General features: G+C 36.7%; 1 protein-coding gene across 1 annotated transcript; it reads left to right on the top strand.

Annotated features, from left to right (window-relative positions):
- The first annotated feature begins 597 nt into the window (after positions 1 to 597).
- LOC109070679 (protein phosphatase 2, regulatory subunit B, delta) lies at positions 598 to 16,120 on the top strand. The gene is made up of 10 exons (XM_042768042.1): positions 598 to 766; positions 996 to 1,070; positions 9,935 to 10,032; positions 10,119 to 10,284; positions 10,913 to 11,025; positions 12,177 to 12,354; positions 12,924 to 13,088; positions 14,271 to 14,440; positions 14,657 to 14,748; positions 15,533 to 16,120. Exons 1-10 carry the CDS (start codon positions 757 to 759, stop codon positions 15,810 to 15,812), a joined length of 1,347 nt encoding a protein of 448 aa, XP_042623976.1. The 5' UTR covers positions 598 to 756; the 3' UTR covers positions 15,813 to 16,120.
- Positions 16,121 to 18,117: the final 1,997 nt, after the last annotated feature.

Below are 18,117 nucleotides of genomic sequence, written 5' to 3' on the forward strand. Positions count from 1 at the left end.
ATATATATATATATATATATATATATATATATATATATATATATATATATATATATATATATATATATATATGCCCAATTACACTTTAGTAATATTGTCTAATGATATGCATTTCCGTTTTCTCTTTTACTCTTCATGAACAAATGTCACTTTCAGCACATTTCAAAATTATGTTTAATGTTGTGGAGGAAAGGCCGGAATATATTTTCGAAGCAGAAATATATTTTAAATTCTCAAAACACTGTCTAAATTCTTTGTCCTGTCAAATTTAGCATTTTATGTATGGTAAGTAGGCCTACAAAATTACATAATACTTCACAGTTTTTGCATCATTTGACCAAACTACCGCTAGAAATGACAAATGCTAATGTATTCTGTTTACAAGACAGACTCAAAGATACATAAATACAGCTAGCTTTACATAAACACTGCTAGCTGGATGACATTTCACCTGTCACTCATCCATTCATCCAAACAAACAAACAAACAAACAAACAAACAAGGACGTTTGATATTTGCGTAACTTCCACAGCGTCTGCGCAAACCTCAGCGCAGCGAGGACGCGGCGGGCGCACGGCGCGCTCGGTTAAATGACGTCACTGTGTCATGTCGACGGGCGGCGTGCGCCATCTTGAAGCGAAACCAAATCACGGGCAGATCCCGCGCGCCTCCGCTTGCTCTCATTCCGCGCTCGTTCACACTGACCGCCCGGCTGAGCTCGAGGATAAGCCGCACTGAAGGCTCCAGGCACAGGCGATGATGGCAGGTAAACGCGCCGCGCGGGGGATTTGTGTTGGTAGGCGGGGGCGCGAGCGGCAGCAGTGCGGCCTAAACATCAAACCAGCCCCCTTAACTGACACTAAATCAAACCCACATCCACTGCACTATCTCAGTATGCATGCTCGTGCGGGCAGGGCTCGGAGTTCTGCGTGATGAAATGCTTTTTGGAGGCTGATCTGAGCATGCATTTCAATGCACTTGTGTTGTTGTTGCAGGGGTTGGTGGAGGCAATGATTTCCAGTGGTGCTTCTCCCAGGTCAAAGGAGCCATAGATGAAGATGTTGCAGAAGGTAAATATCGCGTTGCATTGGTTTTAAACTCCCTTGGGTGAGTATGCATGAGTGATGAACGCATTGGAGGAGTTCTGTATTGTAAAGCATGCATTGCAAGGTATGATATAAAAAGATGGAGGCAGGGGTGTTGAAGATCCATGAAAATGTACATGCTCATCCTAAATATTGTAATTAGCCTTAAAAAAAATTGTATATGGAGGGAAGTCAATAGACATCCTCTTATTCTTGAGGCTTTGCATTGCAGTGCTATAAATATTGTTGGCTCATTTGACAGAATGCTTTTGATGTTCTTTATTTCTAAGTTGCTTTGGGTAAAAACACCCGCTTAATGATTCGATGTAATAGATGGAAGGAATAATGCAGAGTCAGCACAGACAGATTATTTTGTTATCCATTTTTATAATATCCTGATTATTACAATGGCAAAAATATTTATGACTGAGGTTGCACTCATAGGCGTGTCCAAATTGTTGTCCAATCAAATGCTCTCAAGAATGAGAATTATACTCCCCCTTATGCCACTTAATTACAAAAATAGCACTAATTTTCATGCCTGTCCATTAAGCCAGATTAAAATTGCTTTGTTTTGTTGACAGATTTTACTGGGGGGGGATATGGATATCTCTTTTTATCACTCTATAAATCAGAAAATATCAGTAAAATGAATAATGTTTCACCATGTTTTGAGAAATAAAATGTTACATAAATAAAGCAAGTGATGAACAAACACCTCTGTAAAAAATCTTTGGAATATAGATTGGAATAAACCTTTAAAGTTTGGAATAAGTTCTGCAGAATTGGACATTTTTGACTGAGAAAACAACTTTTAAATATATGCTATGTAATTGTATATGTATGTAATATATGTATGTATTGCTAGGGTGCCTGGGGCATTTGCTAGGGTGTTGCTATGTGGTTGCTAGGGAACCCGGGTCGTTTCCAAGGTTTTGTTATGTTTGCTATGCAGTTTCTAAATTAATCTGTGTGTGTGTGTGTATGATCTCAAGAGGTTGCTAGGGTACCCAGGGTGGTTGCTAGGGTGTTGCTATGCGGTTGCTAGGGAACTCTAGGTGGTTGCTAGGGTGTTGCTATGTGGTTGCTAGGGTACCTGGGGTGGTTGCTATGGTGTTGCTATGCGGTTGCTGCAAAATAGTATTAAATCTCAAAAATTTACCAGTTCAGTCAAGTTTTTTCCTGTACTCAGACTAGCATTGACATGAAGCAGATGAGTGGCTGCTTTTTTTAAATAAAACATTGTCTGTTTCAGTAGGAAATATGGCAGCGTGGGAAAGAACACAGTGTCATACTGTTTTGTGAGGTTTTAATCCCATGAAGGCAATTGTTGGCAAACCGGCAGTCAATGTAGTACAGTAGTAGTAATAAATCCAAAAACATGTATTAATATGGCATGGCACATTGCGGATTGGTCTGCTGGTGGGCGCGTCAGTGAACATTTTTGCCGTTTTCTGGGGCTCCTCTAGGGAAGCACATCCTGCCTTTGAAACGGCGGAAAGCACGTCCAACTGGTCCGACCAGCTCACATTATCCATGTGCCGTGTCCGAGGGTGCGCTCTGCTCCATCCAGAGATCAGTCCTTGAGGCTTTACAGGGAGGTTTGGGAATACAGATGTGCTTGTGAGTCTTAGAGAGCAAATTGAGCTTTACTGGAGTGTTGAAATTGTCTGTTCTTATTTGCTTTTTATTTAGCTTTTGCATTATTTTGCAAAAAATATCAGGGTTGTGTTTCTTGTCATGTTAAATGAGACAAAATGTTTTATTCAGTTCAGAGACATTCGTAAGGAAGTTTAATGTTGAAACAAAAGTTTAGTAATTTAGTTGAGTGTTGTTTGTATGGTGGCAGATGGTTGTTGATGTTTTTGCCTCTTCCCGCTCTCCGCTTTGCCCTTCTGTGAAAAATAAAACGGATTTCTAGGAAAGGGACACATGTTGACTGGTGTAATATCATCTGAGCCGAGTGGCCCTAATGTGGAAGAGAAGGTTATTTAGAGACCAGACTGTGAGGTGTGATTTTTCCGAGTGATAATCTTTCTTTCTGTCTGTGGAATTCTATGGAAATGGGAATTTTTAGAGCTGTAGTGATAAGGATGCATGGAAATTTGGATTCAAAACAATATTGTCCATATTGTGTTTATTTTTAGCGGACCTTCAGACTGTGTGCTTGCAGGATGCAAACATAGAATTACATGTGCTCTGACTTGAGCTCTGAGAAAGTCCATCTAAGTGTTTCCTAAGCATAAAGACTTCCGGTTTTCTTTTTTTGCTGCTTTTGGTGTTTTAGAGCAGGAACCTGAGCATAAGCTGTTCTTATTGCCTTATTAAAGCGCCCCTATTATGGGTAATGAAAAGTTCATATTTTGGTTTTGGGAGTCCCCAACAACAGGTTGACATGCATGCAAGGTCAAAAAACACTTTCATTGTCTTATAATATGCATTTATTTTTTACCTTACTTGCTCAAGGACTCCCAAATGATTCGCTCAACGATTCATTTTTCCAAACCCCTCCTTTGCATGACGCTAATCTGCGGTGATTGGTCCGATTGGGCTCCGTTTCATTACATCATGCCTGTGATTAGGGCTGAACGATTTAGGAAAAATATCTAATTGTGATTTTTTTTTTTTTTATCAATATTGCGATTATTTTTTTTAAAGCTCTTTATGTTCTGTATTGTTCAACAAAGACAAGCTAAAAATCATTGTTTAGTATGACCAACACAATATTAGATCGATTAAACACAAATGTTCTTTTCTGTAGGCCAGGCCAATGTTACAATAAAATTAGGTGATGCATGGATTGATATGAATGACATTTTTATTAAAACAACTACAATCACAGTATTACGTTGACTGATTTGTTGAACTTCCAACCTTGTAAGCATGTAATAATTATGACAACATAAAGCACTGACAAATAAGCGTGTAAACATTAATATACAAATCACACAAACTAAAGTAGATTGCAGAAATATAAAAACAAATCTGTTGCTTTACCACACTACTTTAGGTAATTCAAAGTCACTATAGTAAACATGTAAACATGTGGACTGCACACACTGTCTGTTAACTTTAGACCAGTGCTTCTCAAACTTTTTTGATCGCGCCTAATTATTTCACTAAACATTATGAAAAATTAATGCTTTTTTAATAAAAAAAAAATACAGGGAAAAAAAACACCTGCATCACTTGAAACATTGAAAAATAGCATAGTTATTATTATTATTCTCTCTGTTATTGTGGTTTCATGCTGTCCGCTAAAGGCAAAGTACACACACAGGCTTTCCTCCTCAGCAACGACATTAAACTCCGTGTCTACACCAGACCCGAGCGGCATAGACCATAGACTGTATTTAGAAAAAGAGTAGAACCCATTATAGGCTAATCAGTGATGCTGTCTAAACTGGCCACCGCGACACGACAAAACCCGACATTAAACTGAAGCCCTATTTCTATTTATGACGTACTGACACAAAGTTAAAATGATTTGCAACGGTTGCGTCCAGTGTACAGTAGAGCTGTTGCGGAATGATGCGTCAACTGTAGCGTCTGGTATAGACACAGTGAGTGAAGCCAAGAGCAAGATATGCCTCGTCATATTTTCTGCATTTAGCTTTTGAATGACTAGCATCTGCCTGGGTCTGTGCGACATCATCTATGGCTTTTCTCTTCCCTTTTACAAACTGATCCATCTCCCATTCTAAGTTACGTTCTTTGGCTGTTTACTGTTTTATTTCTTTTCCTTTTCTGCTGATGGCCCATGCGCCCTACACTTTGAGAAAATTTGAATATACATATTACCTTATCATATATAATATTTGAAAGTCTTCAGTAATGAAATGCACAGTAACAGTGTTACTGCTTGAGTAATTTCAATGTGCCGTTTTGAAGTACGTTCATATTATATACGCTTTCAAACATTTCCGTGCGTAGCGTGCCAGGGTTGCCAGGTTTTCACAACAAAACCCGGCCAATTGCTACTCAAAACTAGCCCAATCATGTTTCGAGGGGGGTATGCCGATATTCCAGGTGGTAACATACACGTTTTATGGAGGGGTTCCCCAAACCGCGGACTTGGCAACACTGTAGTGTGTCAACTTGATGCTTCCTCTGAAGACTGCTTAGATGTGTTCGACTTAAAGCAGCGCTGATTAGACCAATCGGTGCGTGTCATCAAAGTACTGTGCGGACTTTAAGAGAGCGGACGTCTCTTTATGCTTTCTCTTGCTGTACTTTGATGTCATACACCGATCGATCTTCAAGTCCAGTTGAACACACCTCTTTACTCTCATGTGTCACGTGACTGAATGTAATCGCAACCTCTGCAATTGAAAAATCAAATTTTTAGCGCAAATGCAAGTAATCGTTCAGCCCTACCTGTGATGCCTGATAAAGCAGCGTTTGTGAGCACAGTGCTGCTTCGTGTACAGCGTTGCCAGGGAAACCGCTATTTTTATTGCTCCAAAAGCGGCACCTAGTGGCAAAAAATGAATTCGCATTTTCATTCAGACCAACCCAAAAAGACCAACAAGTGGGCGGGTAATATGCTAATGTTTCATGTTGGGATTCGTTTTAAAAACGACTCTGTTTCAATGATTCAGAGTCGACTCTTTCTTTTGAGAGACAATAACTTTATACACGGTGCACTTTCAGATTTAAAACTTTGCAGGATGTTTTCATTCACTTAGAGCCATGTTACACAAACAAAAAAATTTAATTCAAAAAAAACCATAATATCCCAAATTTAACTTTGTATATGACTTATTGGAATAAATGTGCAAAATGGGGATCTTATTGATTCTGGATTGTTTGTCTGACTGAACATTTAGGTATAAATAAGGTGTTTTGCACAGTGATATGCCAGACTTTAGTGCAATAAATAATCCATTAAAGTATACTAATATATATCTTGAAACAATAGCCATTGTTGTCAGTCTATTGTATCAACTACTGTTCAAAAGTTTGGGGTCAGTATAATTATTATTTTTATTTTAAATTCTATTTTTAAAAAAATCCTGTTTTTTTTTTTTTGTTTTTTTTACCTTATTCATCAAATAATCCTGAAAACAGTATCACAGTTTCCAAAAAATATTAAGCAGCACAACTGTTTCCAATATTGATATTAAATCAGCATATTAGAATGATTTCTGAAGGATCATGTGACACTGAAGACTGGAGTAATTACATTTAAAAAAAAAAAATTTTTAGGGGCCACAGAACAAACATGTTTTATTTTATTATCTTACATTTTAACATTTCAATCATACTGTCATGTGACTTTATCAGCATTTTAATCCATCTTTTAGATGACCTGGGGGAGCTAAGGTTCACTTAAAGTGGGAACTAAATGTATTTTCCAACTTGAAATAACAGTGTACAGTAATAAAGAGAAATATTTGTATACACATTTGTGCAGAAATCTCAGATATTATGTAAAGTGGAATTTATTTTTAAGTCTTGGTGAATATATTGTTGTAGTTGCTTGTTTGCTTTTTCTCTACCCCTGAAAGACATTTAAACAGGAAGTGAGTCATTTGTTTGTGGGAAGGACTGCACTGCAAACTTGAAGTTTTATGTTGATGTTTATGAGTCCATAATTAATTCGGGATCTCACATGAAGGGTCTGTGTCAAGTGTGCGTGTGTGGAGGGATTCCCTCACGATCTTATCTGTCCAACATGGCCACGCTGCACCCCTCGCTCACCCTCCCTGCAGACGAGCCAGTGCCATCCGTACCGCAGCTTCTCCCAGGCTCTTAAATCTTCCTCTGTCTTATGTGCGCTGCTGACAGCAACAGCCTGGAACTGTGCTATAATGGCCTCTCTCTATCTTTCAGAATGGGTATGTGTGCGTTTATCTCCGTCTGCCTCTCACGCCGGGGGCTCTGATTGTTTTTGAGCTTTGCGAGGTCAGGCTTGGTCTGCTTTGCCTAGCGCTAACGGACTCTTCTGTGATGTAACGTGTTGTTTGGGGTGCTGTATGATGCTCTTATTTGAGCTGGTTTTGGGAGGTGCTGGTGTAATGTTGCTGGAGGTTGTGGCTGATGTCTGATGTGGATGTCAATCGTTAATGTTTGCTTGGATGGGTTATTTACGAGATGGTCACCGTCCGTCATGTAGTACCCGCTGCTGCTGCGGCTGTTTTGGTTTGTGTTGTGATACAGTAGAGTGGTGTTTCCTCTCTGTCTGTACTTGCATCATCTTCATATGCACAGCACAGGATGAAAGATCAGGATAGTTAATGGCCGCGGCTCTCTATGCTAAAATTAATCTCACAAAATCATGTCTAGGTCACATTACACCTCAAATTTTTTTTTTTTTTAAATGTCTGACTGTTTAGTACCATTAAGATGCATTTCCATTTTTACATTATGACAATTAAACTGTTATTCAGCGTAAGAAGTTTACAAAAGTTTATAACCCCTCCTCTTTTTTTTTAGATTTTTTTTTTTTTAGATTTACTGATTTTAATTTAGATTTAAAATTGATGAATATTTCTTATTTTCGATTAATGTTTATTATTATTGATCAACATTTGTTGTCGTTATTATTATTATTATTATTATGTGAAATTTTCTTATTTTTTGCACACTATTAAATCAACTTGTTAATAATAATAATAATAATACATTATATTATATTAATAATGATAATAACAACTGTATTAGTAGTAGTAGTAGTATTTAACATGCTAATATAGTGTAAGTATAAAATAATTATTTAAAATGTTTAATTGATTAAATATCGTGTAAAATAAGTTTTGCTTTAATTTATTGCGCGCGTCTTATTTGCTTTCATTAAATTGATTATACTTGCATACCATAGTAAATAATAACAAAATACTTTTATTAGTATTATGTAGTAAGTATATGAAGATGAATAATAGTACTTAATATTTTTAAAATATTGAATTGATTAAATACAGTCTGAACTAAGTGTTGATGTAACTTTTTGTGCACCTCTCATTTAATGGCATCAGCTTGAACGTTATTTTAACAGGAGTTTAAGGGGATTTCATGTGCTTGGATATATCACAATGCAAAGAATTGGAATGGTCATCAAAATATCCTTCGTTTTCTCTATGCATCATTATCCTATATCTTTATGTTGATGTTAGAGTGAAATAAGACCGAGCATGTTGTTGCAGTGTTTCGTGAGGTTCACCCGCTGATGTTTGTGAGTCATCAGATTACTCGCTGTCACTGGTGTGACTAGAGATTGATTAATCAGACACAGACGGTCCAGAACACACACATGTCATGGACAGAGGCCGAGGCCGAGGCCGAGGCCGCCGCTTGTTTGTTGCTCATTAGCTGATTCCTTTCAACCCAGGATTTCTGTTGGTTTTATATCCTAACTGATGCTTTTTCTCTTTTTTTTTTTTTTTTTTTTTTTTTTTTTTTTTTTTGAGCCTATTTGTTTAAATGGACATAATCATTTGCTTACCCTTATGTTGTGTTATGGGCCCTTTTGATTTGTTTTTACAAAAGGAGAAATTCAGAAAACTTTGGTGCCTATTAACCTTCATTGTAGCAACAGTTAAGCCTCCTAAATGTGAACTACAGCCACTTTCATTCTTTGTGTCTTTTTAAAATAAAATTGTATGTACACGTTTTGCTTGTGAATGGATATCTGTTTTATTTCTTGTATATTATTGCTCTTTTGTTGATTTTGATTGCGTCCATTGTCCTCATTTGTAAGTCGCTTCAGAAAAAAGCGTCTGCTAAATGACTAAATGAAATGAAATGAAAATACATTTCTTATATATTTAAGTAATTTGACCAATATCTAAAAGTCAGCTTGAAATAGAATAACGAGTGCATTCTCCAAACTGCAGACTTGATGTGTTACATTTATTTTGTGGTCGCAGATCCCTAGCTGAGCACCTCGAACACTCTTAAAATAATAATAATAATAATAATAATACAGCCAAAAAAGTCATTCAGGTGAGTAAATATATTCTCACATTGGCTTTGATGTTACTCAACAGTGAACTTTCTGTGAACCGGGGTTTTTCTGTATAAACTGCAAACAGACCGTAAATCTTTTTGCTGTTCGTCATCTTATCATCTCAGTTTTTTCAGTCATGCTTATCTTTTAAACAACCTGTAGCCAAAACCAGGCCCTACCGATTCATTTCATTAAGATAGCTCCCATTTCTCCATTTTAATTCGCCGCTCATCAGCGGTTCTCAGTGAAGAAATCAAATGGCTGTTAGTTTTGTTTCAGTTCTATAATTGTACAATAAGTGTTTGATTATTTCTTGTACTGTGAACCATCGGCTAAATGAAGCCCAGGCCTGTGTGCGTCTCTGCCTGCGTTGAGCTAATTGTTCTGTTTCAGGAACACTGAATCATGTTTGTCCCTGTGTCCTTCCCTCCGAGCGAGAGAGATCAGAAGGGTGGAGAGAGGAAATGATCCACACTGACTGAGCATAGATCTGTTTTTACTTCAGTTTGAGCTTCAGGATGAAACATCTATCCTAGACTTGAATAATGCATATTTGATGAAATATGTTGGCATAACATGCAATGGTCAGTGTTGCATCGTAAGACCAAGAACATGCATTTAGGGTCAGTAAGCTGTGGATGTTGAACATATGAAATAGATTTGGAATATAGATTTGGTTTTACTCCAGACTGAGTTTAAAACATCTAAACGTAAGCATGCATGAAGATGAGTCTTGAATAATGAATATTTGAATGAAGACAAACATTATTTGTCTTTGGCATGATAAGCAATGATCAGTCTTGCACAGTAAGACCAAAAACAAAGCTTTCTGCTTTCTTAAAGCTGTGCATGTTTAATGTATGAAGTAAATAATTGACTTATCTTTCTTTCTGATATGCAGCGGACATTATCTCAACCGTTGAATTTAACTATTCGGGGGAGTTACTAGCCACAGGAGACAAAGGGGGAAGAGTCGTCATATTTCAGCGAGAACAGGAGGTGATGCAACCTAAAGATTTTCATTGCATTTATTGCACGATCCAATTGTTGTGTTAACTTATGTGTTCATTGTTTTTATTCCATAGAGTAAAAACCGCCTGCTCTCAAGAGGGGAATACAACGTGTACAGCACCTTTCAGAGTCACGAGCCTGAGTTTGATTACTTGAAAAGTTTAGAAATCGAGGAGAAGATCAATAAAATCAGATGGCTCCCGCAACAGAACGCTGCACACTTTCTCCTGTCTGCAAACGGTATGAAAACCAAATTGAGATGTTACTTCTGTTTTTGTGTTTTTTGTTGTACACCACCATTCAAAGGGTTTTTGTTTTTTCTTTAGCAGTGGTGCATTGAATTGATCAAAAGTGACAGTGTATATTGTTATAAAAAGATTTATATTTCAAAGAAAAGGAAAAATGTAATGTTTGTTCATCAAAAAAATCCTGTAAAAAAAAAGTTTCCACAAAAATATTTACTGTTTTCATATAAATGTTTCTGGATAATCAAAAAAGCATATATTCAAAATTTCAAAATTAAACAATAACACTTAATAAACCATAAATCATGCCAAAAAAACACATCTTTGGTGAGCAGAGACTTGTCATTTTAAAATACATTCAGATAGAAAACAGGAATTTTAAATTGTAATATTTTTACAATATTTCTGTTTTTGCTGTATTTGTATATCAAACAAATGCAGCCATGGTAATTATTAGATGCTTTCAAGAACAAAACTAATCTTTGTGAATGGTGGTGTTTCAAAATTATTTGAGCTGCCTAGGTCACTAGGTTTTAGAAAGGAGCTTTGGATGTGCAATTTCTGTTACTGACGTTTTATTTATTTATTTATTTATTTCTGTTTTGTTTTCTCTTATTAAAAAGACAAAACCATCAAGCTATGGAAGATCAGCGAAAGGGACAAACGACCAGAAGGATACAACCTTAAAGATGAAGACGGAAGACTGCGAGATCCGTTTCGGATCACAACACTACGGGTTAGTCTGCCTCTTCCCTTCCGATGACATTTCGAGTTGAGCGTGCAGCCAGTGAAGGTTAGCTGTGCAGTGAAGCACTGGTTTTTAGTTAATAAATATTTAATAAGATTTAAAGTTGGATGTTTCCAGAACTTGTTGTCTGTTGAGTACATGCCATGTGACACAAATGTACAGTATACACCAAGTTGTCAGTGGGGCAGGACTGTTTAAGGGATACTCCATCCCAAAATGAAAATTTTGTCATTAATCACTTACCCCCATGTCGTTCCAAACCCGTAAAAGCTCTGTTCGTCTTTGGAACACAATTTTAGATATTTTGGATGAAAACTTGGAGGCCTGTGACTGTCCCATAGACTGCCAAATAAATAACAGTGTCAGGGTCCATAAAAGGTATGAAAGTCGTCGTCAGAATACTCCATCTGCCATCAGACGTGCAATCTGGGTTATATGAAGAGACGGGAACACTATTTGTAAGCGAAGACAACAAAAATAACGATTTTATTCAATAATTCCTTTGTCAACAGTCTCCTATGTGTCGCTTCGTATGACCTTATGCTGCGTATGCTCTTCTGCGCCACAAGGATGCGCTGTTTTATTTCAAATTAAAGCTAAATACACGTAGAAACAGCACATCCTTGTGGCGCGGATGACACAGAAGCGTATACACAGCATATGGTGATATGGAGAGACACAGAGGAGACTGTTGACAAAGGAATTGTTGAATAAAGTCGTTATTTTTGTTTTCTTCACTTACAAAAAGTGTTCCCGTCGTTTCATATAACCCAGATTGCACGTCTGATGGCAGATGGAGTATTCTGACCACGACTTTCATACCTTTTATGGACCTCGACACTGTTATTTACTTGGCAGTCTATGTGACAGTCTCAAGCCTCCAGGTTTTCATCCAAAATATCTTAAATTGAGGTATGTGATTAATGACAACATTTTCATTTTGGGATGGAGTATCCCTTTTAGTCAAGGCGAGGACATATTTTGGAAAAACTGTACAGCAGTGTACAATAATTTTATTTAATTTAAACATTTTATATATATATATATATATATATATAAATTTTTATTTAAAAATAAAGCCCGCGCAGAATATTTGCAAACGAAAAAACATATTACGTAACTCTCTGGTTGTTTCGCAGGTTCCTGTGCTGATGCCGATGGACTTGATGGTGGAAGCAAGCCCGCGCAGAATATTTGCAAACGCACATACATATCACATCAATTCCATTTCAGTAAATAGTGATTATGAAACATACATTTCTGCAGACGACCTCAGAATAAACCTCTGGCATTTAGAAATCACAGATAGAAGTTTTAGTATCCTTCACACAATCAGTGACATTCATTGTTTTTCCCTCATTTTATTGAAATGTATCGTCCCATCTAGATCTGAATTTGTTTTGCTATTGTTATGTGAGTGTTTCTGCATACACGCATATATTGTGTGTATATATATACATGTACATATATAAGTAGTAGTCATAGTTTAATTTACATAGCCATTTTGCACTTTTAGAATGAAACCGGCCTTTATTTTTATTTTTTATTTTTTATACCTTTAAGACTTCAACATAAACATCCTCGGCGCATGTGAAATGAGGTAATGATATAGTTGGATCTATATGGTCTCATATAATAATCTCTTACACCACAATAGGTTTACAATACAATATATCCCCTTGAACACTTGTATTTTACTTTAAAACATACACATTTTTGTCATTGGCCAGGCTGAATATATTTAAAATGACACCATCAGCTCCTATCATCTTTTTTTACCAACTGTTTCTTCAGAAGCCAAGGCCTGCATCTCTGACACATCTCTAAAACTTTAAAGTGCGTTTGAAGTTATTTCTGTTGGTTTCCTTTACCATTTCCCCCCTCAGACATTGTAGATATAAAACCAGCCAATATGGAGGAGCTGACGGAGGTGATAACGGCAGCCGAGTGTCACCCACACCAGTGTAACGTCTTTGTGTACAGCAGTAGTAAAGGAACCATCCGCCTGTGTGACATGAGAGCCGCCGCGCTCTGCGATAGACATAGCAAATGTGAGTATTTTAAGTGAGTCCAGTCTTTTTTTTTTTCTTTTTTCTTGTATACTCTTGCGTCCCTTTATTTTCCATCAGACGTGGGAATGTTCCCTGACGCAGTGTCCTTTTCTCCTAAAACACGATCAGACTCTCTCACTAGAAGGCCGTGGAAAGTTCTCGTTTTGTCTGTTTTTGCCGTCCACTGTTTAATGTCAGCATGGCCTTGTGTTATGTAATCACTGGGTTATGTAATTAATCGAGCGCTCTGTTCTCAACTTGGACCTCCCTCCAGACCAACAAAGCAAAGCAGCAAACGCTCGTCTTTTACTTCCCGTCAAATCCACTAGTTACAAAACAGATGTCAAGTAAGTGCATCAAATTGAAGTGTGTGGATGGAATAAATGGACTGTTAGTGTTTTTCTTTTTCATTATATACACAATTCAGTCCTTTATTTTTGAAGTTATTTTAGCAAGTATTACATTCACAACTATTCTTAACAAAAAGGAAATGCGTGCTCTTGTTGATAAAGACAACTAATAAACTACAGGTCAGAATATATATATATCAATGTGGGATATATACATGTACTACTGTTCAAAAGCTTGGGGTCAGATTTTTTATTTTTTTATGTTTTTGATAGACACTTATGCTCACAGAGACAATAAAAGAATTATATTGAAATATCATAATGTAAATTAGCTGTTTTTAATGTATTTTATTTATTCATATCTATTTGTATATATTTTAAAATGCTTTTTTATCCTGTGATGTTAAACTGAATTTTCAGCATCCTTACTTGAGTCTTCAGTGTCACATGATCCTTCAGAAATCATTCTAACATACTGATTTTGTGCAAGAAATATTTCTTATCAATATTGAAAACAGTTGTGCTGCTTATTATATTTGTGGAAACTTTTTTATTTTTTTTTTATTTTAACCAAGGATGCTTTGAATGGAACATTCAAAAGAACAGCATTTTGTAACATTATAAGTGTCTTTACTGTCACTTTTGAGCAATTTAATGCATATTTGCTGAATCAAAGTATTATTTCTTTCACAAAAAATAAAAAATTCTAACACCAAACTTTTGAACGGTAGTGATCATGTGCATGATTTTGTGTTCTGCTCAAACAGCCTTTAATGTTTCTGCTGTGAGTCTGAAATCTCATCAGAAATATTGTGTTTTTGTTCCTCCAAAGTTTTTGAGGAGCCAGAAGATCCCAGCAGCCGGTCGTTCTTCTCAGAAATCATCTCCTCCATATCTGACGTCAAGTTCAGCCACAGCGGTCGATACATGATGACCCGCGATTACCTCTCTGTTAAGGTTTGGGACCTGAATATGGAGAACCGGCCCGTAGAGACCTACCAGGTACAGTAGAGATCTTATTGCGACAGCTGACATTCCAGAGCTTGTACGGTCATGTTTTCAGAACATGGTATTTCATGTCTACAATTAATACATTCTTCAAATACTGCCGGCACCTCCCCAAAGTTTCACACCCTCTTAAATGTGTTATTTTGCAAGTGATATGACCGTTCCTCTGTTGGTTTTTGTTGCTGATTCACATGTGCTTCTCTGTTTCAGGTACACGAGTACCTACGCAGCAAGTTGTGCTCACTCTACGAGAATGACTGCATTTTCGACAAGTTTGAGTGCTGTTGGAACGGTTCAGACAGGTGCGAAGCCATATTTAATTAGGGTGGCCGATTCCCACGGTCCCACATTTTAAAGCTGTTGATTCTTCCCAATAATGCGACTACAGGAAGAAAATATTTTCAGTTATTTACATGTGTTGGAAAGATAAACGTTCTGGCAAAATAATATGATATTAATTATATATATATATATATATATATATATATATATATATATATATATATATATATATATATATATATATATATATATATATATATATATAAGCATTATATTTTATAAACAAAATATATATATTTTTTTTTTTTTTGGAATTTTTTTTATAAATATGAATTTAAATATAAAAAAAGGGTTTTTTTTATCAAGTTTTTATTCAAATCTTTTATAAGCTTTAAAAGGGAGTCATTGTATTAATGTTTACTTTAGTAATAATCTTTATCCTGTATGATAAAATGATTTTATTTCTGATCTGGTGTTGATGAAGTGGTACTTGAACATTAGTGTTGGGATTGAAAGAATCAGGTTTTTGAACTGAATCAAAATAGTTCTGCACTAAAAACAAATGCTTAATGCTTAAGATACAAACAAAAAGATCTCAATCCATTTTCAACTTATTATGCAGATAATAATAAGTGTGTTCAGCAACATTGGCTTAATTGAAAACTGTAGTGCAGAAATGCTCCAAAAAAAAAAAACGAAAGCCTGGTGAAACTTTATGTAATGTGCAACAATTTTAATACTAATATATATATATATATTTTTTTTTTCTCCTCTCATCGGCCCCTGCACTTCCGTCCTTCTCAGTGCCATTATGACGGGTTCCTACAACAACTTCTTTAGGATGTTTGACAGGAACACGCGCAGGGACATCACACTGGAGGCGTCGAGGGAGAACAGTAAACCCCGTGCCATGCTCAAACCCCGCAAGGTCTGCACAGGCGGCAAACGGAAGAAAGACGAAATCAGCGTGGACAGCCTGGACTTCAACAAGAAGATCCTACACACCGCCTGGCACCCGAAAGAGAACGTGATAGCTGTGGCCGCCACCAACAACCTGTATATATTCCAGGACAAAATTAATTAAAAAAAGAGAGAGAGAGTGATTTAAAAAACCAAGAAGAAACAAAAATCAAGAAAAAGAAACATCCCCTCCTCCCCGTTTCCCCCCTGCGCAGGTCGGAGGACGCTCAAGAAATCTCGTACTTTGCAATGATAAGCCTAGTCGTTAAATCTGTAAGAGAAATATGGCCCTGTCGTTGACCCAACAATGAAGTGAAGCACTTGTTTTTCACACCAGGAAGCTGAGAGACAGACCGTATATATTGGGGAAAAAAAAAATCTCTTTGGGAGGGCGTCAATAATTCACAACAACCCCAAACCTAAATAAATAAAAATCAAGGAGAAGGCCGATATCAACCTACCCTCCAACCACGGAACCCATTCCAATCAGCATTAAGAGGCTAGATCTACTTTGCAAAGTCGTACATGTATTCGTCTTTCGGCTGAGCCTTACGTTTTTATGATTTGACGACCAAAAGTACGGCAACGCACCATGATGAGTAACGTCTCGCTGTCAATCGTATGTACTCACTGTTCACAATCCAGGCCTTCATGAGCGTTTATTTAATGCCTGTTAACATTCCTTCCCCTGGCCTGACTCTCAGGCCTTCATGTTCTACCTTTTAAGCACTTAAAACAGGTCTCCGTTTTGGTCAGTGGACTGTTTTGTTTATTTTTTCCCATTTATCTCGGTTTTATTTTTGTTCTGGTTTTATTTTATACTTTTTTTTTTTCTTGTTTTCTCATGCATAATATTATCTACTCACTGACTGTATCTATATATTACACCATCTGGTGTCAAACCACTTAATAAAAGTAACATAACATTACAAAGAGAAAGCGTTTTTACATTATGAGCAGGTATGTATGATTTTTTTACGTTCTATATTTGCATGTAATCTGCATATGTAGATCTGGAGCGCCAGTGGTTATAATGTGAAATCGTCCTGCTGAACCCGTATCGGCAGCATTATTGGGGAATTCGACCCAAAAAATTGAAATGACTTTCAACGAAAAGAAAGTGGCCTGATTTTTTTTATTTTTTTTTTTTTAACACAGCATTTGCTTGTATGTTGGACGAGTCTCAAAAAAAGACAGCAAACCAAACATAATTCCCTCATAATGTTCTGGTTGGGAAGCAAATCTCCTTATTGTACTACTTGAATTTGCAGTTGCACTGTTTGATTGAGGACATTGGCCATGATGAGCATCAGTATTGCCGTCTGTTTCGCTTTAGACTTTTCATTTTGAGATTACGTTTTTCTTTTTCGTTTTTACTCCGTAAAGGGATTCTGCCGCCTTAAGTCTGTCTGTATGTCCTATAATAATCCTCACCTGGTAACCTTGAGGACTAGATGATCTCAACATCCCATCGCCATCATGCAGTTGTTTTTTATTTTAGCACTCCATTTGTCCATTCATGTGCTGCTACGATTTGTGCAGCTTAGTATTTGGACACTAATTATGAGATATTATACAGTCGGTGACGGCCATCACAGAATACTCAAATCGAAACCGATGTGTTCGGTGCCTCTTGAGACAAAACTGGCTTTCCTCCAGTCAATCAAAGTTAACAGATCACATCCTGATGTTGAGATGCTCCTTGTGCTCAATTCATTGCGCACAAACTAAACGTATATCGCGTGGAATTTGATCTAAATGGATTTATCTCGCATCAGGATGCGGTTTAAAGAAACCGGTGACAACATGCAGCTGGTGTGCTGCTGAATTTTGACATGCGGCTGGAAAACTGATGTCAAGATGACAAACGTAACTTAACGGTTGACGAGTACAAAGTTGTTGTTCTAGCTGATTGTGACGCTCTTTAAATCTGGGAACTGAGAGGTCGGATGCGTACTCACAGACCTTGTTCCTTGTTAAATGATGAGGATGCTAACATTGTGAAAGTGTACACTTGTTTGATTATTTTTGACCAAAGTTAAATAAAATTTTAATTGTTTATCTGAATCGACACACTGCCCGACACTTATTCAAATGATTTCAGGTGGCCTTAGCAAACTTGTTTTTAAAATATTGCATTTTGCATATTGTTTGTGCAGTACAGTTTATATATTGAGTTCTATGAAAGTATGTGACTATGTAATGATAAACGTGTAAAACTGTGGCTCAGTGGCACATGGAGTCAGAATTGTGTGCAGGTATATTTAACTAATGTTCAAAAGTTTGGGGTCGGTAAGATTTGTTTTTGAAAGAAGTCTCTTATGCTCACCAAGTATGAATTTTATTTGATCAAATATACAGAAACAACAGTAATATTGTGAAATATTATTACAATTTAAAATAACAGTTTTCTTTTTGAATGTATTTTA

This window comes from Cyprinus carpio, chromosome A12, assembly GCF_018340385.1.
Source record: "Cyprinus carpio isolate SPL01 chromosome A12, ASM1834038v1, whole genome shotgun sequence".
NCBI classification, from domain to species: domain Eukaryota; kingdom Metazoa; phylum Chordata; class Actinopteri; order Cypriniformes; family Cyprinidae; genus Cyprinus; species Cyprinus carpio.

What these genes read in the sequence shown, in the direction of transcription:
- LOC109070679 (XM_042768042.1), top strand. An exon ending in TATTTCAGCGAGAACAGGAG is followed by an intron (nt 10,033 to 10,118) that starts GTGATGCAACCT and finishes TTTATTCCATAG; the next exon opens with AGTAAAAACCGCCTGCTCTC. An exon ending in TTCGGATCACAACACTACGG is followed by an intron (nt 11,026 to 12,176) that starts GTTAGTCTGCCT and finishes GTTGTTTCGCAG; the next exon opens with GTTCCTGTGCTGATGCCGAT.